This window comes from Biomphalaria glabrata, chromosome 12 (assembly GCF_947242115.1).
Source record: "Biomphalaria glabrata chromosome 12, xgBioGlab47.1, whole genome shotgun sequence".
NCBI classification, from domain to species: domain Eukaryota; kingdom Metazoa; phylum Mollusca; class Gastropoda; family Planorbidae; genus Biomphalaria; species Biomphalaria glabrata.
Window position 1 is genome coordinate 1350047 of NC_074722.1, and position 24296 is coordinate 1374342.

The window sequence follows — 24296 nt, forward strand, 5'->3', positions numbered from 1 at the left end:
CACTCCCCTCTAGATAACCTCAACTAGATCACTGTAACTTAGAGACACTTCAGGACAGAATAATAAAAAGTAAAGTAGCTATCTAATATATAAAGCCGAATGTAAGGCGTACGTATGTCCCGCATTGAAATCTAAACCGTTTGACCAATCTTGATAAACATTGTTGTAAATGTTCCTTACATCATGGCGGAGACCATAGTTATATGCCCCCCCCCCCCAACTGGGAACCTAAAAGTAAAATACCTAATTTTGTCTCTATTTAAGAGAGAAACTTTTTTACAAATCGGGAAAACCCGCAGGTTATTTTCGGCTAGTTATACATAAAACACAGAACAATAATTTACAAATAGAAAAACAAAACCTAGTGAAAGAAACAAAGATAGAGGCACATTTTCTTATTCCATACTCTAGAACCAATTCGTACAAGGGCTCCTTCTTTTCTGGTGCCGAGAATGGAATGGGTTGCCTGAATCAGCCAGGAAAGCCAACGACTTAGCAGCGTTTATGTCATGGATTAACATGCATGACTAGATTGAAACATGAAATGTGTTTTGCTCAGATCTGTCTTCTGTTTTGAAGTTACTTCTGTAATATATAAAAACTGCGAAGGAACTTCTCGTGGTTACATCTTATCTACTTATCAACTTATACAACGATATTATCCGCCACAGTTGTTGTCATGGTTACACCAAAAAAACACACACGCACGCACGCACACACTTGTGATTATTACATCATCTGTTATGTCTTAACTGCAGTCTGTATTTGTTATTTTTCTCCATATAACAATTTATTTTTTTTTGGTTATTGTCTCACTTGTGTACACTTTACAATTATATAGACCAGTGTATAGTTTATCATTGCCTATATAAGTTATAAAGACAACATATAGACGAGTACATTGTGACGTTGGTATATTGTACAATAGATCTGGCCATTGTGTAGTAGACCACAATAGAGAGAACCATTGTTCGGGGCTTATACGAAGTAGAATGAAGTTGTTTAGGAAATACCCTTGTCGTCTGCTCTGGTGTCATTCAAGGCCAGTTGGGGGTTTTGTTATTGGGTCACGCCCGTCTGGCATACTTCACGTGACCTGGGGCACTTAGAACGCCGATCTAAATACTTGGGCACCACTTAAGAACACTTCTTGTGCACTTTGACCTCCCCTCCCCAAGCTACGTAAACTTCCTCCCCCCCTTTTTTTTTTTCTCCATTTTCACCAGACTATGAACTGTGGTATTGTACTGCAAGACACGTGACCTATTCAATACCATATTGCCCGGTCTAACGGTTGTTGCGCTTAATGCCGTGGAGCGCCACCCCCCCCCCCCAACTCTATTTTAGCTTAGGGGCCATATCCTTTCAAACATGCTTGTCAAGGGGCCGCATTTTTAACGCAAACAGTTGTCGAGTCCAATGTAACAGAGTCTCTGTGATCTCATGCACTATAGAAAGATGTTTCCAAGGTGCGGATAGTAGCACACAGGGGATGTTGGTCATATATAACTCCACAAGGATGTGGGTCAGATAGTGCCACACACGAGACGTGAGCCAGATAGCACCACACGCAGGACGTGGGCCAGATAGAACCACATGTAGGATGTGGGCCAGATAGCACCACACGCAGGATGTGAGCCAGATAACACCACACACAGGACATGGGCCAGATAGAACCACACGCAGGACATGGGCCAGATAGCACCACACGCAGGACATGGGCCAGATAAAACCACACGCAGGACGTGGGCCAGATAGAACCACACGTAGGATGTGGGCCAGATAGCACCACACGCAGGACGTGAGCCAGATAACACCACACGCAGGACATGGGCCAGATAGCACCACACGCAGGACATGGGCCAGATAGCACCACACGTAGGATGTGGGCCAGTTAGCACCACACGCAGGACATGGGCCAGATAGCACCAGACGCAGGACATGGGCCAGATAGCACCACACGCAGGACGTGGGCCAGATAGAACCACACGTAGGATGTGGGCCAGATAGCACCACACGCAGGACGTGAGCCAGATAACACCACACACAGGACATGGGCCAGATAGAACCACACGCAGGACATGGGCCAGATAGCACCACACGCAGGACATGGGCCAGATAGAACCATACGTAGGATGTGGGCCAGATAGCACCACACGATGGGACTTGAGCCAGATAGCACCACACACAGGACATGGGCCAGATAGAACCACACGTAGGATGTGGGCCAGATAGCACCACACGATGGGACTTGAGCCAGATAGCACCAAACACAGGACATGGGCCAGATAGAACCACACGTAGGATGTGGGCCAGATAGCACCACACGCAGGACGTGAGCCAGATAACACCACACGCAGGACATGGGCCAGATAGCACCACACGCAGGACATGGGCCAGATAGCACCACACACTGGACTTTGGCCAGATAGCACCACACGCAGGACATGGGCCAGATAGAACCACACGTAGGATGTGGGCCAGATAGCACCACACGATGGGACTTGAGCCAGATAGCACCACACGCAGGACTTGGGCCAGATAGAACCACACGTAGGATGTGGGCCAGATAGCACCACACGATGGGACTTGAGCCAGATAGCACCAAACACAGGACATGGGCCAGATAGAACCACACGTAGGATGTGGGCCAGATAGCACCACACGCAGGACGTGAGCCAGATAACACCACACGCAGGACATGGGCCAGATAGCACCACACGCAGGACATGGGCCAGATAGCACCACACGTAGGATGTGGGCCAGATAGCACCACACGCAGGACATGGGCCAGATAGCACCACACGCAGGACGTGGGCCAGATAGCACCACATGCAGGACATGGGCCAGATAGCACCACACACTGGACTTTGGCCAGATAGCACCACACGCAGGACATGGGCCAGATAGAACCACACGTAGGATGTGGGCCAGATAGCACCACACGATGGGACTTGAGCCAGATAGCACCACACGCAGGACATGGGCCAGATAGAACCACACGTAGGATGTGGGCCAGATAGCACCACACGATGGGACTTGAGCCAGATAGCACCACACACAGGACATGGGCCAGATAGAACCACACGTAGGATGTGGGCCAGATAGCACCACACGCAGGACGTGAGCCAGATAACACCACACACAGGACATGGGCCAGATAGAACCACACGCAGGACATGGGCCAGATAGCACCACACGCAGGACATGGGCCAGATAGCACCACACGCAGGTCGTGGGCCAGATAGAACCACACGTAGGATGTGGGCCAGATAGCACCACACACAGGACGTGAGCCAGATAACACCACACGCAGGACATGGGCCAGATAGCACCACACACAGGACATGGGCCAGATAGTACCACACGTATGATGTGGGCCAGATAGCACCACACGCAGGAAATGGGCCAGATAGCACCACACGCAGGACTTGGGCCAGATAGCACCACACTCAGGACTTGGGCCAGATAGCACCACACGCAGGACATGGGCCAGATAGCACCACACGCAGGACGTTGTGCCAGATAGCACCACACACAGGACATGGGCCAGATAGCACCACACGCAGGACTTGGGCCAGATAACACCACACGCAGGACTTGGACCAGATAGCACCACACGCAGGACTTGGGCCAGATAGCACTACAAGCAGGACATGGGCCAGATAGCACCACACGCAGGACGTTGTGCTAGATAACACCACACGCAGGACATGGGCCAGATAGCACCACACGCAGGACATGGGTCAGATAGCACCACACGCAGGACGTTGTGCCAGATAGCACCACACACAGGACATGGGCCAGATAGCACCACACGCAGGACGTGAGCCAGATAACACCACACGCAGGACATGGGCCAGATAGCACCACACGCAGGACGTTGGGCCAGATAGCACCACACGCAGGACTTGGACCAGATAGCACCACGCTCAGGACTTGGGCCAGATAGCACCACACTCAGGACTTGGGCCAGATAGCACCACACGCAGGACATGGGCCAGATAGCACCACACTCAGGACTTGGGCCAGATAGCACCACACTCAGGACTTGGGCCAGATAGCACCACACGCAGGACATGGGCCAGATAGCACCACACGCAGGACGTGGGCCAGACAGCACCACACGCAGAACTTGGGCCAGACAGCACCACACGCAGAACTTGGGCCAGATAGCACCACACTCAGGACTTGGGCCAGATAACACCACACTCAGGACTTGGGCCAGATAGCACCACACGCAGGACATGGGCCAGATAGCACCACACGCAGGACGTGGGCCAGACAGCACCACACGCAGAACTTGGGCCAGACAGCACCACACGCAGAACTTGGGCCTCGGGACATAATTATCCTAAAGATTTACATTTTGCTTATAGTGACTGTTTACGATAAAGCACGCTCGTATCTGGCTTAAAGAAACGAATGGCATACAGTGTCACATAAAGCAATGACTACAAACCAGTTGACCCACACTGCTCTAACTCAGGGGTTCCCAGCCTGCGGGTCGCGACCCCCATGGGGGTCGATTGACGATTTGCCAGGGGTCGCCTGGGAACAATGAACAATATGGATTGTTATTGTCTATTCTTCCATTGCTGTATGTGTGTGTGTGGGGGGGGGGTCGCGGCAGAGTGGGGCATTGTAAAAAGGGGTCGCCGAGCATAAAAGGTTGAGAACCGCTGCCTCTAACTTGAGATAAGCCCTTTCATAATAATTCTGTGACCGTAATAATGTAAACAGTTCATTCCCGTTGACTGCGGCCGTCAAGTGAAGTTTACTTTCCCAAGACACAAATTCACTAGCTTGTAAGGAAACAAGAGAAAACATAAAACCCCAATCTCTCCCCCACCCCTGAGAAAGAATCCTGGTGAACCGAATGTGTAGCTCTACTAGACTTTATCCTTTTCCAATGATAGGCCCTTAGATCTAGATCTGGAAGATGGCGTGCAACATTTTCCTGAACATTAATTTATTAAACTCTTGAATGAACAAATGCCTACTTGCGGAAATACCCGAAGTCGTATAATCCGTTCAAGATGAACATTTTCTAGTTCTCTGGCCAAATTTAATTTTATTTCCTTGTATATTAAAACAATATATAACAGTCAAACTAGAGTTTTTCCCCAGTGTGTGCAACGAGCTAGTAATTCTTTTCCCAACGATATACATCAACTGTTTAATTTCTAGGAAAATCTTTAGAGCCGTTTTCGATATCCTTGACCAGGTTCCACACAGAAAGTTTTCCCACGAAGGTACGAGGTGAACAGAGGTATAGTAAAAAGATCGAAACACATTTCTTAGTGTGGGCCTGCTAGTTGTTGTGGGCCTACTAGTTGTTGTGGGCCTGCTAGTTGTTGTGGGCCTGATAGCTGTTGGAAGACCTGTGCATGCCTTCACAGTCACCGCATTCACCTATCCCTTACTCTTTTGGGGGCACCACACAAGATCTGTTGACCGTCTTTCTTCATTCCTCTCTGTCTTTAGCCTTGGAAAGAATCTCTTTCAATGACAGGCCGGTCCATTCTTTGATGTTGTCTTCCCGTCGCTTTCTCTGTGCGATAGTGGAAAATTGTCCTGGTACTGTTCCCTGAAGTAAAGTCTTAAATTTTAATGACTTTTTTTTGGTATAGGCATCTTTGCATGCTATAGCTAAAGCATGGTCATTGCGATAGCGCCCAAGCTCTTTAGTGTACATGTGGGGAGGGGGGCATGTGGGAGAAAATTTCCCTTGCCGCCTCGAGGCGCCCAGCAAAAAACACTAACTCAGTCCGAGTCCGGATTCGAACTCAAGTCCCCATGATAAGCTATGATATTGTAGCCAAGCGATTTATGTCTTTTTCGGGAGAGAGTATCAGGGAAGAGGGGGGGGGGATTAAATTGTTTAATTATAAATACGAATTTTTCAAAATTTCAAAAAGTAAAACAAAAAATTATACCGATGTTCGCATAACAACTGCCTATCGTTCATTATGTCAGGGCCGGCCTTGGATAATTTGAGGCCCTAGGCGACGTGAAATCGGTGGCCCCCAAATGAAATATAAAAAATAACAAATGATCAGCGAATGAATAAAATTACGCAATTCATTAAAACATAGTGTAGTCTAACAATAACACTTGGCACAAAGTTTCGCTATTTCGTCTCTGAAACTATTGCGAAGCCCCCACCAATTAGAGGCCCTAGTCGGCTGACTAGTTTGTCTATACCTAAGGCCGGCCCTGCTTAAGCCAACACTTGGAATAAATTATCACCAAACAAAAAAAAAACCTTTGATGTGCGATTGCTTTATTTTAAGAGCATTATGTAAGCATATTTAAAAAAAACAAACAGGTCAGTTGCTTTTATTTTTAGCACAAGTTCTAGCACACGCTTTGGGACGACTATCCACTTCCACGAAATATTGATTTCATTCGAATGTGGAGAATTTGTTCCATTTAGAGAAAACTAAGAGGGCGTGGGGGTGTCCGCGGGCAAGGACTCTCAAACTTGAGTGGACGTTTATCTTATCTTATAAATTACAGACGTTGCTTCAGAAGAGAAACAAAAATTACGTCCTACGCGTTTCAAGTATCAATCTAGTCCTGCAGGTTAATCAGTGACTTAAACTTTGTTAGGTCATTGGTTTTCCAGTCTGATTCAGGCAACCCATTTCATGCTCTATTAGCTCTAGGGAAGAAGGAGTATTTTGTACAAATCTATCCTAGAGTATGGAATAAGAAATGAGCCTCTGTATTTGTGTCTTTCTGGGTATTTTATTAGGTTTTGTTTTTCTATTTGTAAATTATGGTTTAGTGTTGTATGTATTAGAGCTACTTTACTTTTTATTCTTCTGTCCTGAAGTATCTCTAAGTTTAGTGATTTTACTAATGGTGTTACTCTAAGTCTAATCAAATTGGAATATGCGTTTGTTATAAATCTCGCTGTTCTATTTTGTATTTGTTCCAGTTTCTTAATGTTTTCTTGAGTTGATGGATCCCAGACAGAAGATACATATTCTATTATTGGCCTAACTAAGGTTAAAAAGCATTTAGTTTTATTTTCATGTTTGAATTGTAGCAATCTCTTTTAGGTCAGTTCAGGTAGCCTAGATTTATCTCATTGTTATTTGTTATTTATTCATTGTTATCTGTGGTAAATTTTAGCTATCAATGAAAGCGGGTGGATTCGATCCCTAGCCAAACTCTCTGCTGTGGTTGTTTTTCTACTCAGCCCTAACCAATGTCTCATTCGCACTTTTAAGTAGGCATTAACTGTGACATTAACTTCTGGTTTGAGAACTATACTGTGACATTAACTTCTGGTTTGAGAACTATACTGTGACATAAACTTCTGGTTTGAGAACTATACTGTGACATTAACTTCTGGTTTGAGAACTAACATTTTGGTGGCCAACTGTCCGTGTATCACAGAGAGAGAAACACTGCACTTCAAAAGAAAAAAAAAAGAAACAGCTGTATGATTTGACTTTTACCTCCCCTTGATAACGTTACGTGTCAATTCGCTTCGCTGTTTCACCCGGCCGCGAAGTAAGAATGACAACTCTCCACGCGAGCGAGGTTTCGGAAGAATAAAATAACCGCGTCGATTAGGTTATAGCACTTGCTGGATTCACCACCAGGCCACGACTTGCCATTGTACAGTTAGCACATGTCAAGGGTGAGTGGTCGCAACAAGCAGACGACTTAGTCATGATATAAACTTGGTGTAGAAATACTTGAATATTAAATACGCTTTATTTATTTTTATTTTGAATCTCATAAATCTAGATATATATTATAGTTCTTTGAACAGTTTTATTTTTCATTTCATTGTGGATGTAGACCTTTTGTGTTTCGTGAAATAGACATCTGATTGGTTGGTTCTGCTTTTCGAATTTTTCTTATGGACTAATTGCGAAAGAGTTTCAGACTTTTTGACTTTGTGAGAACTCGACCTAGATTTAGTAGCAGATCATTTTCAGGGCGACGCTGTTGTGTTGGTGACATAGATCTAGAAGAGTCACACTTCCCAAGGCAAGAGAGGTAATTGGCCTACTAATTAATACGTTTCAGAAATTATAGTTATCCATATAGAATATATTATATGAATCATTGAATAGGTGAATTAGTTATATTGTGCGAATTATTGAATGTTTTTATGAATTAGTGTGTGAATAATTATTTTATATGAATGAATTAGTGTGTGAATAATTATTTTATTTGAAGAATCAGTGTGTGAATAATTATTCTGTGTGAATGAATTAGTGTGTAAATAATTATCATGTGTGAATGAATTGGTGTGTTGAATATGCATTAATGTGCGAGCGAAAAAAATGTGTGGATAAATAAGTACGTATGGATGAAGTAAATTGATGCGGGAATAAATTTACATATATATGAATAAACAAATGTATGGATGAGTTCTTGAGGTTTTAAACAGAGGAATGTATGACTTAAATAAATGTTTGAATAATGGAATGTTTGGAATAAATTAGGTATCTGAAAGTAAATCATAGATTGTTGAAAACTGTTCTAGTTGACCTTAGGTCAAAGTCTTTTTCTGTGATCTACTTACGAAAGTGACAGTTTAATAAGAGAATAAATTTGTTCTGTAAATAAGAAAGAGAGAGACAGAGAAAGAGAGAGACAGGGAAAGAGAGAGAGAGAGAGAAAGAAGAAGAAAAAAAAGAAAATTTGGTGACAGAAAATAGATTGAACCAACATTACCTCTAATCAGCCTGTGTGGTTGTTTTGTTTTTTTCTGACTGATAGCTGAGTTTTGTGTGATAACACAAACTCTCTTTGTAATCTTGTTTTGTTTTTTCTGACTGATAGATGCTGCTGCTTAAGTTAATTTATAAAAGTCATTTTCTTATTTGACTCGCTGGTCATCACAAGTGACTCCTGGACTTTGCCTCCATTTCTGAATATCATTTTCGGAAACATAAAAATACTTTAGCGTCCCCAGTCTGTGTCTGTTGATTCGTACCCTATTCGTTTCCCTAAGTGCCCTACGCTTTTTCCTAAGTGCCCTACGCTTTTTCCTAAGTGCCCTATGTCTTTTCATAAGTGCCCAATGTCTTTTCATAAGTGCTTTATGCTTTACCCTGAGTGCCTTTTCATAAGTGCCCTATGCCTTTCCATAAGTGCCCTATGCCTTTTCATAAGTGCCCAATGTCTTTTCATAAGTGCTTTATGCTTTTTCCTAAGTGCCTTTTCATAAGTGCCCTATGTCTTTTCATAAGTGCCCAATGTCTTTTCATAAGTGCTTTATGCCTTATCCTAAGTGCCTTTTCATAAGTGCCCTATGCCTTTCCATAAGTGCCCTATGCCTTGTCATAAGTGCCCAATGTCTTTTCATAAGTGCTTTATGCTTTTTCCTAAGTGCCTTTTCATAAGTGCCCTATGTCTTTTCATAAGTGCCCAATGTCTTTTCATAAGTGCTTTATGCTTTATCCTAAGTGCCTTTTCATAAGTGCCCTATGCCTTTCCATAAATGCCCTATGCCTTTTCATAAGTGCCCAATGTCTTTTCATAAGTGCTTTATGCTTTATCCTAAGTGCCTTTTCATAAGTGCCCTATGTCTTTTCATAAGTGCCCAATGTCTTTTCATAAGTGCTTTATGCTTTATCCTAAGTGCCTTTTCATCGTTGCTTTCACTAGTGCCCTATACCCGTACATGACGTCTAAAGGCTTACGGAAAAGATTTATATAGTGTTCAACGAGAATATAGTCAACGTGTAAACTGACATACTGTTGTCATTTTGATGAGCTGGTAAGTCTAATAACATTATGGCTTGGCAACATTGGATAGACGGATATCATTCCATCATTATTCATGCAATATTGTATCAATGACATACAATGTGTACGAGAATTCGAACATACGAATCGACATCACGAAGTCTTGTGATTAAAGGAATTTCTCTTTACTATTAGATAAGATAATTTGATTGGTCCAAAGAAATGGATATTCAGGTTGATTACACTTGTCCGATACGTGTATTTAAGTACAAGGAAACACTCTGAAAACATATAGTTCGTCCATTGTGGTTCGATGATGACCATTTTGTCATCCAGGGGGCTGAGGGCTTTGCCCTTGGGGTTTTATGCCTCCTCATGGGGCTAGTGAGACCGGAATGTTCGGCTGTACACTGGGCAGGTTATTCCAGCTGGAGCTAGTGTCATTTGCCTTGCTTTTCTTCTCTGGCGTTTTTTTATTCTGCCATCAACCTGTGCGCCAGTTTTCGTAGCGCGACGCCATGATGCTCTGTCATGTGCCTCTGTCTCCCAGGTGGCTGGGTCTATGCTGATCACCTTCAGAGAAGCTTTGAGGGTGTCCCTGAAGCGCTATCTTTGACCACCTTGCGAGCGCTTTTCTTTGCTTAGTTGGCCATACAAGAGTCGTTTAGAGATTCGGCGGTCTTCCATTCTGCAGACGTGTCCTGCCCATCGCAGCTGGGACTGCATCAGGATTGTGTGGATGCTTTGCAGACCCACTCTTTGAAGGACTTCTGTATCTGGTATTTTGTCTTGCCATTTGACATTTAGTATTTTAAAAACATTCATTAGTCTGAAAACATAGAAATATGATGAAAACCAGGTCGGAACAACAATTTAATAATTTTAATTTTGTTCTGTCACAAAGCACAAGCGCTACAAAGCCAGTCAACATTACAAATGGTAACAAAATACACATAATCAAGGATGACAATAAAGATGAAAAGTAATAATGTAAGTGGCAATATACATTATAAATATGACAATAATATAAGGAATAACAAAATACCACAACTATCAGATCACGTGATTCTCAAACAGTGAAATGGTTATCTAGCTTCTAATTACAATCCAAGCCATGATGTCGAAGAAAGATGTCGATGAAAGATGTCGATGAAAGCTGTCGATGAATGATGTCGATGAAAGATGTCGATGAATGATGTCTATGAACGATGTCGCTGAATGATGTCGATGAATGATGTCGATGAATGATGTCGATGAATGATGTCGATGAAAGATGTCGATGAATGATGTCGGTGAAAGATGTCGATGAAAGATGTCGATGAAAGATGTCGCTGAAAGATGTCGATGAATGATGTCGATGAAAGATGTCAATGAAAGATGTCGATGAATGATGTCGATGAATGATGTCAATGAATGATGTTGAAGAACGATGTTGCCCACTCAGCAATTGATGTTTCAAAGGAAAAGGCAGATACCTGAGACAGTTTGGGTTCAGCTGTGTTACAGGTGCTACCGGGATGTAGCATTCTGTGCCGCGTGCTACCTACGTGTCACAGGCTCCTGATGTCTCATTTAGTTCAACAATTTTTTTTTGGCCAGCCAGCTACAGGGAGCACTTTATCTTATCTTATATAATACAGACGTTACTTCAAAAAAAGAAGATGATTACGTCCTACGCGTCATGCATTTAGTCATGCATATTAACCAATGACCTAAATTCTGCCAAGTCACTGGTTTTCCTGGCTGGCTCAAGACAACCCATTATCTTATCTTAATAGTTGGAGAGCTCATTGTGAACTGATCTTAAAACATTTAAAAAAAAATGAAAAAGTCTACTAAGATGGTGCAACGAAACAAATATATTTTATTACTTTATTAAACCAGCGCAGTGTAGTTTAGGTTGAAGTTTAAGTTTTTATTTCAAATTTAAGTTTAAGTTTCAGTTTGTCAAGTGAAAACAAAGCCTTCAAATTATTTTTTTTTTACGATTTAAGGATAAAATAAAATCCTTCCTGGCAATTACTTAGTTAAAAAAAAAATAAATGTAATAATGTGTATAGATCTCTTTGCCTCAAATTATAAATCTTCCTAGTTTACCTTTCCTTGGTTGACGTTAGACCAATGCGTTTATCTTTTAACTCTTTCGCTCCGTAATTAGTTTCCCACGTTGTGACGGAATTCTTCGTTTCGCTCTTTACTAGTGAACGATTTGTCGCGTGAACGATTTGTCGTGAACCAACTGTCGGTGAACAAAGTTGTCGGTGAACAAGTTGTCTGTGAGCGAATAGTCCGTGAGCGATATGTCGCGTGAACGAATTGTCGGGTGAACGAAATGTCTGGTGAACGAATAGTCGCGTGAACGAAAAGTCGTGAACGATTTGTCGGTGAACGAAATGTCAGTGAACGAATTGTCGTGGAACCGTTAGGATTGGGCTTCAATAACTTTGTCGTTTGTGATCAGCTAATGTTTGATTTGGTCTAGAATGAAAAGGGAATGCATGATCTTTATATATATATATATCACAAAATAAAGTTTATACAATTAAAATGTAACATTAATTTAATTTTAACAAGGTCAAATCGACGTTGTCATCGTCAATGAGGAGAGAAAGAGTTAAAACTGGGCGTAAATTTACTCCAAGGGGAAAAAAATAAATTTGATTTTTTTTTTTTTTGGATAAGTGCTTGCGCTTTTGCTTCTTGTGTCTCAACTTTAAAATGGAAAATCCGACGTGATAGGTTAAAAAAAAAAAAGATATTTGACCTCGTCAAATATTGACTGTAGCTGCAAGAATTTAATTAGGCCTACTTGATTTTGAAGCATGCTGTCTAGACCAGTGGTCCCTTACCTGGGTTAGGCTTCTACAAAGACTGGGCTGTTCAGTGTCGTCCTGGTTCCTCTGTTGAGACTGAGTCCTACGAAAATGCAGATAAAAAAAAAAGGAGGTGGTCTCATCTTAAAGAAGGGGGGGGGTGTAAGGTTTAAAGAAGGGGAGGGGATGTGTTGTAGGGTCAAAAAGTGTCTGATATACCTCCCCCCCCTTACCTATTAATCACCCCAGGTTGAAAAAAAAAATGGAAATGCGTTTTAAGGGAAAGTAAAAGTACTAAGTGTTTTTTGAGAACATTCCGACTTTTCAGTTTGTGAAACAATACATTGCGTCTTCGAAAAAAAGTTGTGTCCCATATTATATGTACAATATGTTCTATGAGTGAAAAGCCCCTAATGGTCGTAAGAGCAGGGGCGTAGCTAGGAATTTTCCATCGTTTGGGGGCCGGGGGGGGGATTGACCTCGTTTTGGGCCCCTGCATTTTGCGTAATATTTAATTTTTAATGTTAAAAACACTCATGGGGGCTCCCCTCAGGTGGGGGCCCATGGGATTTTTAAACTCCCCCTTCCTCCTTTCCCCTACCTAGCTACGCCACTGCATAAGAGGGTTTAACAATTTCATTGCAAAAATTGGCTCTTATTTGTTGTCTTTCTAAGCCGTTGTCACTGCGTGATATTTGCATCCGTATAAGCTTTGGTCTTCCTTTTTATTTTTATCCACTGTGGCTTTTATTAATTTAAAAAAAACAAACATATTCACCATTCATTTGACATTTCCCTATTAGTTTCATTAATATGTTTACAGTTGGCTGTGAATCGCTTATTAAATCAAATTTTCATCAAGTTTCTCCCCAATACCCAGATATTATGTGTGCGCGTTAGTTTCTGTTTTATTGATGTGTATGTGGCTTTTAATATATTTTTTTTCTAATTGCTTTGGTCAGATTAGAAATCATTTACAGTCAATCCGGTTAATCAGAACAGGCCGGGGCGCGATCATGTTGGTACCAGATCTAATAACCGGCTGGTCCGATTAACGGGATTGGACTACTTCACGGGAGAGCTCATTGTTTAGTTCTCTTTGGGAGAACTCATTGTTAAGTTCAGAATGGGAGAACTCATTGTTGGCTTCGATACGATGATGTCAATAAATGACGTGTATTGGACCAAGTAACTAGGATTTAAGGCTCTGTTCGTTTTGCTAGGTATGAAAGAAAGAAATGCTTTTTAATTCTTGTTCGCTTTTTGTTTGCTTGTTCTGGCTCGTATCTCTTCACACAATACATGGTTTTGAGTCTTGGATTTCTTCTTCTATAGGCCATACATTTTGTAGGCGTGGTCAATCAAGTTTTTGATAAAGTGTCAATGGGGGGAGGAGGGGGGAGTTAAAGCAGTAAAAGATTTTAAACAGTTAGAGCGAAGGCTATGGGGCGCGATGGCTTAGAGGTTAAACGCTGGCTTCCAATCCTGGGGTCCTGGGTTCGAGTCTCGGCGAAGACTGGGATTATGAATTTCGGGATTTTAAGGGCGCCCCTTGAGTCCACCCAACTCTGACTTAAGTTGGGGAAAGTAAAGGCGGTTGGTCGTTCTGCTGGCCACATGACACCCTGCTCGTTAACCGTTGGCCAAAGAAACAGATGACCTTAACATCATCTGCCCTATAGATCGCAAGGTGTGAAAGGGGAACTTATATCGAAGGCTGGGGCTGTGGTGCAGGCCAAGAAGTGTTAGGTTGATCACTGGACTGTAGCTTCAGACAGCTAGTCCAACTAAACCTTTGGAGGCCTAATTCTTAGTGTAGATCTTGAATCAAACTGAAAAAAAAACATCTTTTTTTTTTTTTTTAAAAATGAACTTAGCTTTAATTGGTCTCGGAAGACAATGGATGCGCCCAGGTGAGTCACTGGCTTTGGTTTCTTCTTGAGACGGGGCTGAATCTGGAGTGACTGATCAAGCCAATTCTGGAACGGCACAGTTTGCCACAGTTGGTGCATGTATATGCATTTCCCCTGGGGCTAGCTGATAGGACAGCTTTCTTTTTCTTTCTCTTGACTAATGCAGCTTCGTTTCTTTTGCACTCGGCGAAGTTCGTACCAGCACGTACAGTCTGTCTCCATGCTGTCCGGTCTTGGGCTATCTCCTCCCACATACTTTGATCGATGTCCGTGGTTCTCGTATCTCACTAGCAGACATCTCTGTAGGTTAATCTTGGGCGGCCCTTGGGTCTGACTCCCTTCGCAAGCTCAGCGTATAGGATTTCTTGAGGATTCCTCCGTCTGGTATATGAGTGACATGTCCGAGCCAGCGTGTCAGAAGAGCATACATGCCGTGCATACACACAATTCAATTTCAATATAGATTATAGCTGTGTGTTGAAACACAATAAAATAAGATGTTGGCCTATTTAAACAAAGTGCACACAATTCATTAACACTGAGGTTGTCAGTCATGAAGACTGTGGTTGTCATGGACGCTTTGGAGACTTATAATAGAGGTGATCTGTGATGCTTTGTTTGTGATTGAAGACTGCGCTTGTGATGGAAGCTTTGTTAGTGATAGATGTGGATGCCACACAGACATTTGTTGATATGACGTCAGTGATGCTTGAAATAATTAGGGAGTTGGTCTTAGTGACTTGCGAGGTCAGAAAGTCTCAGCATGAACACGTTGTGCGTGGGGGAGGGGCGGAGAGTACCTTGTCAATCAAAAACTAAATAATGATAAAGATAGGCGGGGCTTGTCTCATCCTCAAGGCAAGTCACAAATCTTAACGCCTAAAAACTTTGGCTTAATTCCGTTTTAAAGCATTAGCTTGTGACTTAGCCTTAAATTGTGACCAAGTCCTAGTGTGACCACCACGTGACTAATTTGTAATCATTTTTTTAAAAATATCTTCTGCACAAAACTTTCTCCCGCTGTATTTTTAGGTCAAGACGACCTTTTGTTTTGCTATTGTTTCAAACGAACACCTCATCACTGGCCTAGATTCTGCTAGAGGTGTGGCGCTGCTGTGCAGACCCGATCCTAATTTGTTTCGCCTGGGACTTTCCTGCAGTCTATTTTAAGGACCCGTGTTTGTCTCTGGGTGTATGTGTGTGTGTGTCAGTGTGTGCACGTGTCCTGCCACTTGTGGATGTTCAACTTCCGTGTGCTGCTTTTTTTTTTACTTATCTCAACATGAAAGACGTGTAGACCAAATTACATTTCAAGATTGGACCAAAAATATTTAAGATTAGACCAAATTACATTTCAAGATTGGACCAAAAATATTTAAGATTAGACCAAATTACATTTCAAGATTGGACCAAAAATATTTAAGATTAGACCAAATTACATTTCAAGATTAGACCAAAAATATTTAAGATTAGACCAAATTACATTTCAAGATTGGACTAAAAATATTTAAGATTAGACCAAATTAAGTCTCAATGTTAGACTACATGAGGTCTCAAAAGTGGACCATTTTAGTATGGACCAAATAAAGTCTCGGGAATCAATGAAGTGGTCCAAATTGGACCTAAAGGATGCCTGCCAGGTCGTTTGCGAATTGGACTGTCGTTCGGACGTATCGATAGTCCCGGGTTCAACCCCTGCCCGCTCCCATCCCCCGTCGTCCTGCGATATGTTTGGACTAGGAAGTAAATTATCTTCAGCTCTGGAGGAACATCCGAAACATGTAAAGCATTTTAAATTAAGTCTAAAACTTATCTAAAGATTGGACCGAATTAAGAAAATCTCGTAAGTCAACCTATAAAAACTAATTAGAAACCCCGTAACTATATAAACCGTTACGAATATGACAAGAGCTTAATCGGAGCTAATAATACGCTTCCTAATTCACTTGTGTTTCAAATCCACTTGGTCGCCCATCCAGGTTAGTCAGTGTCAGATTAGCTACAGTCATCACATTTTTATGTGTAAGCATTTAAAAATATCTCTCCCAATATATTACTCAAACGATGACATCTTGACCCGGGCTAGTCCTTTTCTAGCCAGTAGGGGCTTTTTTGGCATGACGTGTTGCTATAAATAAACATGACGTGTGCTCCAGAGCTAATTATTCGTTTCTCGTTGTGTATTTTTTTTTTTCTGTTATCGTTTAGTACGATACTATCTAGAACACTAAAGATACCATATCTGTATCTTTAATACTTACATACCATGCAAGTAATGAAAGATCTCTATTTATATCATTTGGTAAGTAAATGTAACGCGTTATATATCTATATTAAATTAAATCAGAACATTCCACTGGCATTTTAGTTGTATTATTTCTTGAGTATAGACTAATTCCTTTGTGTATATGGCCGTGTCATAAGTTAGCCAGTTTGAAGAAATCTGATCTCCCGTGACGGCAATATTTTAAAAGTGTTTTAGATCTACACTGTAGTTGCGGTTTAGCCGTTCAGTTATCTTTCTTTGAATTAAGACAGAAATGATGAGTTGTCTCCCGTTGAATGGAGGCATAAGTGAGGAGTTACCTTCCATGGAAGGAAGGCGAAAGGGATGAGTCGCCTCCCTTGACTCCTCAATCAACGGTTACATAGGCGTAACCAGCCTTTGCTTCACGGAGAGCTCAACCTACAACGTATTGGGGCATGAGAGTGGCCACGATCCATTGTTGGACGCAGGCTTATCCACTTGAGCGAATGGCATGTCCTTTCATTCCATCAGCATTCATTGACTAGTCCAGTGTTTCCCAAACCTTTTTACCTGAATGGAGCACTCTCTGACTATTTAGCTCAGGGGTTCTCAGCCTGTGGGTCGCGACGATTGACGATTTGCCAGGGGTCGCCTAAGACCATCGAAAATAAGGATTGTTATTGTCTATTCTTCTATTGCTGTATGTGTGTGTGTGTGCGGGGGTCGCGGACGAGTGGGGGATTGTTAAAAGGGGTCGCCGAGCATCAAAGGTTGAGAACCGCTGATTTAGCTGAACACTTCGCTTATTTTTTTAGAGAGATTAATTCACGTGGTGGCCTACTAGTTCATTTATTTCAGCTGTTCGTGAAAGACCTATTCAGGCCTCGAGGAACACTAGGGTTCCGCGGAACAAAGTTTGGGAAACACTGGACTAGTTTATTCTGCACTTGTACTCGACAATCTCATGGCGTTATTTGTCAAGGAGCACGCTGCTTGATATCAACAAGCCACGCGCGGAGTGATACATTCAACCATGACGTATTGTCGCATCCTGTTCGAATGTAGTTGTAATGGAGTATGCATGCGCCTGTTTGGATTGGCGCGTGAATTCTGATGTAACCGTGATTAAGATTATAGGGAAGAAAAAAAAGATTATAAATATGGTGTGACAGTCAGTTGACGTCTGCGACTAAGAGACAGAAGGAAGTATGTCTGTTGTAGTTGTGAAGTGAGTTTCTATTGTGTCCAACGTCTTATTAATGCCCTTGTTTCTCTCCAAACATTTTAATAGGAGTTGAAAGGTCACAAAGTTTCTTTCCTTGTGTTTAACCGATTCTCGGGCGACTGTGTAGCCACAGGGAGGAGGTAATAACCACAGTTCCACAGACCATTGTTCCCCATAGTTTCCAGTGTGTTTCTTGATTTTTTAAAATCTTGTTTTAAGTGAACAGTCGAAATATTTTTTTAAAAAAGCTTATTTTATGAAAAACACCACAATATCTCTCAATATTACAACATTTATCTCCTATTGCTTTATGAAAATTGATTAATTACCACTAAATGATTAACTAATGAATCATTGTGCGAAATTTAAACTTGATCCGATAATGGGAAGTGGGAGAAAAAAAAAACGTGTAAAAGAATCCACCCAGACAGACCGACAGACAGACAGTGTGAGTACATATAAGCTTTGTGAAACGCAATGCAATCTTTTAAAAGTTGTGACAGGTTAGTAAAAGTTACTATCCGTACGTGATCTCCCCTTTAAAAAAACGTCACAGGTCCGACCTCTGACGTGGCTAGGAGCTATTGGTCTAAACTGCCCCACAGGTTGCTACGTCGCTGGTCAGTGTTAAGGCCTTCTGTTACGTTAGGTCTCGGCCCCAATCGCTCTAACAAAAAGTCACCGTCTTCATAAAGGAAGCCCACTTTTTCTTGTTTCTTTAAAGTTTTTTTTTTTCGTCAAGATCTGGGTTTAATTAAAAGTACTAGCTGTATTCTGATGCAAGAAAATAGTATGTATATAGCTTCGTAGTCAAAGCTTGGGCAAATCCCATAGCGCATTGTCACACTTTCACACACACACACACATAAATATATTTTGACTGGTGTTATTTTTTATTGCGGGATTATTCAAACACATTGCCGCCGATTTCCTTACACGCTTTTTGGTTTTCCTTGCAAATATCACTACGCTATAATCGACGCTGCATTTCCATTTTTAGATTATATTTCGGCCCCATGGCCGGGTAACCCCCTTACACTTGTGACGACCATTACTCCACTGGCACTTAAAACTTGATATAGATCTAAGTTTGTGTGTGTGTGTGTGTGTGTGTGTTTTTCGTTTCGCTTTGTTTTGTTTTAAAAGTCAGATCATAAAGACTGAACGGAAACCTTTCCCCTGATATCATCTCCCAAACCTCTCGCAGGTCTACTGGGGGTGGCAGCGGGCAAGGTGTGAACCCGGGACCATCGAAAATACCGAACGACAATCCAGCGCTCATACCGCACAGGCAACTTGCGAATCATGTAATCTTTAAATAAATTATCAATTATAGCTTTTTTATAGCGTTATTTTCATGCTTATAGCATGCTCAGAGCGCTATTGGTCCAATCTCATCTGTGGACCAGTAGGCGCTCAGTAAACAAAACTCTGCTCGAGTCGGGTGTCGAACCTCGAGCCCCCTTCATATGTAGCCAAGCCAAATTCAAGCGTACTTCGCCTCTCGACCACGCGTTCTCTAACAGGCTGTATCTTTGACCGCAAGAGTGATGAGAATGATTTCTTGTTTACAATCTTCTGATCGGTCCAATACATTGGTTATCATGTGGTCTTTTTATTTAAATTACATGGTCCACAAGTTATATATATATATATATATATATATTGGTTACGTCCCTTGACGTCTTGCACAAGGTTTGGATACGTCCACTGACGTCCCGCAAGAGGTAGAACGTAATCTTATCTTATAAATTACAGACGTTACTTCTAAAAAGAAGATAATTACGTCCTACGCATTTATGTGTCAATCTAGTCATGTATGTTAATCAGTGATTTAAAGTTTAAGTCGTTGGTTTTTCCCGGCTGATTCAGGCAACCCATTCCATCGTCTAATGCTAGTCTGAGCGTTATATTAGTCGTGTGTGTTAATCAGTGATTTAAAGTTTAAGTCGTTGGTTTTTCCTGGCTGATTCAGGCAACCCATTCCATCGTCTAATGCTAGTCTGAGCGTTATAACACAAAGTGACATAGACAAACTTTATCATTCTGAAAGAAATCGTAGACTATTGCTGACTTGAAACACGGACATGCTCGGGGAAGTGGGGGTTTGGGTGTTTAAACCTAAGTGCAAGGTCTTTTAACACTTTAAGTATAGGAGTGAGGGGAGTGGTGGTGGTGAGATAACTGAACCGGAGTTTAGTATCAAGTGTTTTAATGTCAGACCGCAGATATGAGCTGTGATCATCTCAGTTGTAGGACACTAGACACTACAGGGAGCCTATCTGTAGCAATAAGGTAATCCTTTATGTCGGCTAAATTTGTCTTCAATTAGGCTTATCTCTACTGTTGTTAGTCGTAACGAATGATATATGCAGTGGCGTCGCTAGCGAGGTGTGGGGGGGTGTGCGGATCGGTTGATACCGACGCCTCTGGATAAATCGGCGATTTCGAAAGAGGCAACTGGAGATCTCTACAAAGATCACCGTACTTACAAATGTGGTTGAACTAAAAGCTACCGCCTAAGACAATGGCAGATTGAAGAGGAAATTGGCTTGGTATGCGTTAGTCACGGTAAAATATGTAGGTCATCACTAAGTCTTCGTATAGAAATAAAAAAAAAGTTCTTTCTTCAGACCTCAGTTCTTATTAATACGGCGTTTGTAACGACCGTCACATCATCATGCCCTATAGATCGCAAGAAGTGAAGAGTAACTTTTGTTGTGATGACCTATGAAGTTACAGTAAATCTTGATTTTAGGTTCGATGCAGTAACACACACACATACACACAAACGCTCACACAGAGATTAAAATCTTATTGTTTCTCGCTCTTAATTTGCATCTTTCTACCAGAAAGACATTAATCTTAAATTAAACGAAGATCTTTACGCACCGTTCGGCGCATTGGGCCGAGGACTCGTGACCCATATCGAGGGTGCCGATTTGGGCGCTCTCCAGCAATGCTGGAAGCCTCCCCCACCTCTGTAGCAACCTCGCTGAAGGGTCAGCATAAGATTTCTTTAATCATGAATTATGACCCGATCTCTAAATGCCATTCCGTTTGATCGTCTTATGAGCTGAGCCGAAGGCTCTTCGAGCTCTAAGTTTGAAAAAAAAAACCTGTTTGAGCGTCAAACGGTAAAAAAAAAAAACCTGTGGGAACACAGTTCTGTTTGAGAGAGACCCGAGTCAATGCCTATGTAAAGCATTGCTGTTTCCAGTGCCTTCGCCCCCCGACGCATGCTTGGCTGCACATGGCCGAAAGGCCGAGGACACCGGGAGCCTCCGCCATTTTCCTTCGTTATACCAAGCTAACCGTGGTGGACTCGCCATTTATGTAACGGTCCCTTGAGGAACAGCGCATGGATGTGTGACAGGTTTATGGGGACTCTTTTGCAACTCCGCCCGTGCAAGAGGTGGACTCTCGTCTACCCACGGGAGTTATGTTTCGCCATTCATTTAGCCTAGTTACCCCCTCAAGTAACCGTTTCCACCCGGGTGCCACGATGAGGCAGCGTACCCGGGAATGCCATTCCTAAAATCCGTCAAAGACAGTTCTGCTGAGCCCCATTTAGGAGTGTCAACTTGTTTATAACGGTACGTAAAGTCGCCGCACTGATGACGGTTCCTTATTTTACATGCTCCAATTAGGAATGTTTTCTTGTTATATAAATATTTTTTAAAAATTTAGTTGTTTTTTTTAATAGGTGCTATTCCTATTTATCTTTGTATATTTGGGACTGTCTAGCAGTATTAGTCTTTATAGGTAAGAATGGTTGTAGAAATTCTTATTCGCCCTTTACAAAGGCTTTTTATTGACCGAGATTCGCCCACCACTGGCTTGCATAATTTAGTCTTTGCACCGAGTCTTACTTTCTGAATCAACAATTACTTGCCGGTTCATAATTTATTGTCAGGGACCCCAATAAAAACAGGGTGGGGTACCAAGTCTTAAACAGTGAAACTGCCAACTCGGTTAAACTAAGAATTTATGTCTGTTTGATTTATTTTTTTTTAAATTGAATCTTAAGTCGTAAATCGAGTCTAATGTCGTTATACTTGAAAGTAGGTCTAAAGTAATCGAGTCTAATGTCGTTATACTTGAAAGTAGGTCAAAAAAAAAAAAGTAAACTTTGAACTCGAAAGAACATTACATGTTCTATAAATAGATCACAGCGTGAAACAAAAAAAAAAGCATTGCTACACTGATTTAGCTTTCCAGAACAATATATTTTTCAATGGATGATACGTGTAGCTATTATTCTATTGTAACAAATTTATAAAGACGATAGTGGGCTTGTACAGGTTTATTTGTGTATAGTGAGAAACAGTAATAATTATTATCACAGAAGCTCTGGGGAGATGAGTGGACAGAAAAATATAGAAGTGCAGATCTTAGAGAGAAAGTGGAGATGGATTGGTCACACCCTTAGAAAAGATATCAACAACAGAGCTAGGCAGGCCTTGGAGTGGAACCCCCCAGGGCACAAGACCTAGAGGAAGACCTAAAAGAACGTGGCGACGCAATATATTAGAGGAAGCCGAGAGGACAGGAAAGAGCTGGGAAGCCATTAAAAAAACTAGCAAGAGACCGTGGAGAGTGGCGTGTATTTACTGAGGTTCTATGTTCCATGACGAACACAAGGGAAAGATGATGATGATCTCAGAAATACAATTTTCCTTTGGTACTGAAAGAGCCCAGAGTCTTTACAGGGAAACTGAAGCCACTGTAGTCCGATTATCAGTGTTGATTTAAAAAATTGTTTGTAATATGGTAGGTCAGCCGGTCATCAGCACTACTGGCCTGAACCCAAACGATGGAAAAATGTTTGCCTGCTGCCTTTAGAAACTTATTTAGAATGTAAAATGACCTTCCTTCTCGAGCTTCAAAAACTTTTGGCTTCCAGGACTAAACTCTGCCTTTTACGACAGAGTGAATGAATTGGCCGGTCTTTGATCCTTTCAAGTCCATAGATAAAGTCACGATAATGTCAGGACTGTTTTCACCACTTACTGTATAGGGCAACCCAACTGGGAAATGAAAACAATCTTTCAATGTTTATAGCTTTGTAGCGCTATTTTATTCTTAGACTACACAATAAATGTGTCACTAGTTTATTAGTCTAGATCTAGGTCAGTAGGTTAAGAGTTGGCTAGTAATTACTAGAAGGAATTGTAGCGCTAAGATGGAAAGGTGGAAAGTACTTAAGATGACCACTTGACCCTTGTTGAAAAAAAGAAAACACTAACTCATCTGGTACAGAAAGTGGGAACTAACACACAGACAGGGAAGATTAAATGTAAATTGAGAATACAAATGGACTGGGTGATCATCTTTTTCTAAATGGGAGAAAGCAGATAGTTGTGTAACGGACTGGTCACTAGAACATGTAATGTCGGTCCAACTACTGGACAAGATAAATGGTTCATGATTCTGGAAGCCATTCGGTATTATTACGCAACGGCGAGGCATTCCTTAGCAGTACTAAAGCCCTAGTCTACCGGACCTGTGTGTTGAGCACCTTGCTGTACGGAAGTGAAACATGGTCAACCTACTCATGGCAGGAAAAAAAGCTGAATGTCTTCCACCTCCGATGCCTAAGGCGGATCTTTAAAATAAGGTGGCAAGATAAGATAACCAATGAGGAAGTGCTACAAAGAGCAGGGTGCCAGGACATCCGCTCTGTTATCAGCAGCAGACGCCTTGGCTGGCTTGGCCATGTTCGTAGAATGCCAGTAGGTCGACTTCCACAGGACATCCTGTATGGAGATCTAATAGAAGGCAGGAGAGCCGCTGGTCGCCCACTTCTACGTTATTCGGATGTATGCAAACGCGACATGAAGCTCTTCAAAATCGACACTGGCAACTGGGGAGAGGTGGCACTGGACAGATCCACATGGAGAGAGATTATAAAGGAAGGGTCACAGATTGCAGATGTCATACACAACAGAAGCAGAAAGAAGGGTGAAAATGCAACGGCGCCTGGTGATTACATATGCCCAACCTGTGACCGCAGCTGTGTATCAAGGATTGGCCTTTTTAAGGATTGGCCTCTTTAGTCACACAAGAAGTTGCAAAGGGAGAAAATTGCTCCACGAGGAGCAGAACGCCACAGACATATAAAGTAAAAGACATTAGATGTGTTTTCATTGAAGTCTGAATGGGGAAGACACAATTCGAATAATGCTAACAATAATGATTTATAATAACCGCTAGACTGACTCTCAAAACTTGATGAGGAAGCCTTTTTAGCAATACTCACTTATGTTATCTTTTTTTTTTCAATTATCTAACTTTATCTCCATTTGTATTTGTTCTTTTTACCTCCCTTAAATTCTTTTTAAATTTCTTACCTCCTTTTTGTTTGAAATGAT

The 24296-nt window shown here is 41.9% G+C and overlaps 2 protein-coding genes across 6 annotated transcripts in view; both read left to right on the forward strand.

Annotated features, from left to right (window-relative positions):
• Nucleotides 1–24296, forward strand: part of LOC106073839 (uncharacterized) — a 103859-nt gene that overhangs the window by 27005 nt on the left and 52558 nt on the right. The gene's annotated exons all lie outside the window — the stretch shown is intronic.
• Nucleotides 1–24296, forward strand: part of LOC106059487 (uncharacterized) — a 60512-nt gene that overhangs the window by 20856 nt on the left and 15360 nt on the right. The window contains exon 1 of one of the 4 annotated variants that reach the window (XM_056005558.1): nucleotides 7481–8022. The exons of 1 other annotated variant lie outside the window; for it this stretch is intronic. Coding sequence is in view for 1 of the 3 variants with exons in the window: in XM_056005557.1 (XP_055861532.1) it covers nucleotides 20153–20217 (65 nt within the window). In the remaining 2 variants the exon portion in view is untranslated. Of the gene's footprint in view, nucleotides 1–7480; nucleotides 8023–16614; nucleotides 16752–19703; nucleotides 20218–24296 lie in introns of those variants that run through there. 2 more of the 4 variants (XM_056005559.1, XM_056005557.1) reach the window with 2 other exon arrangements.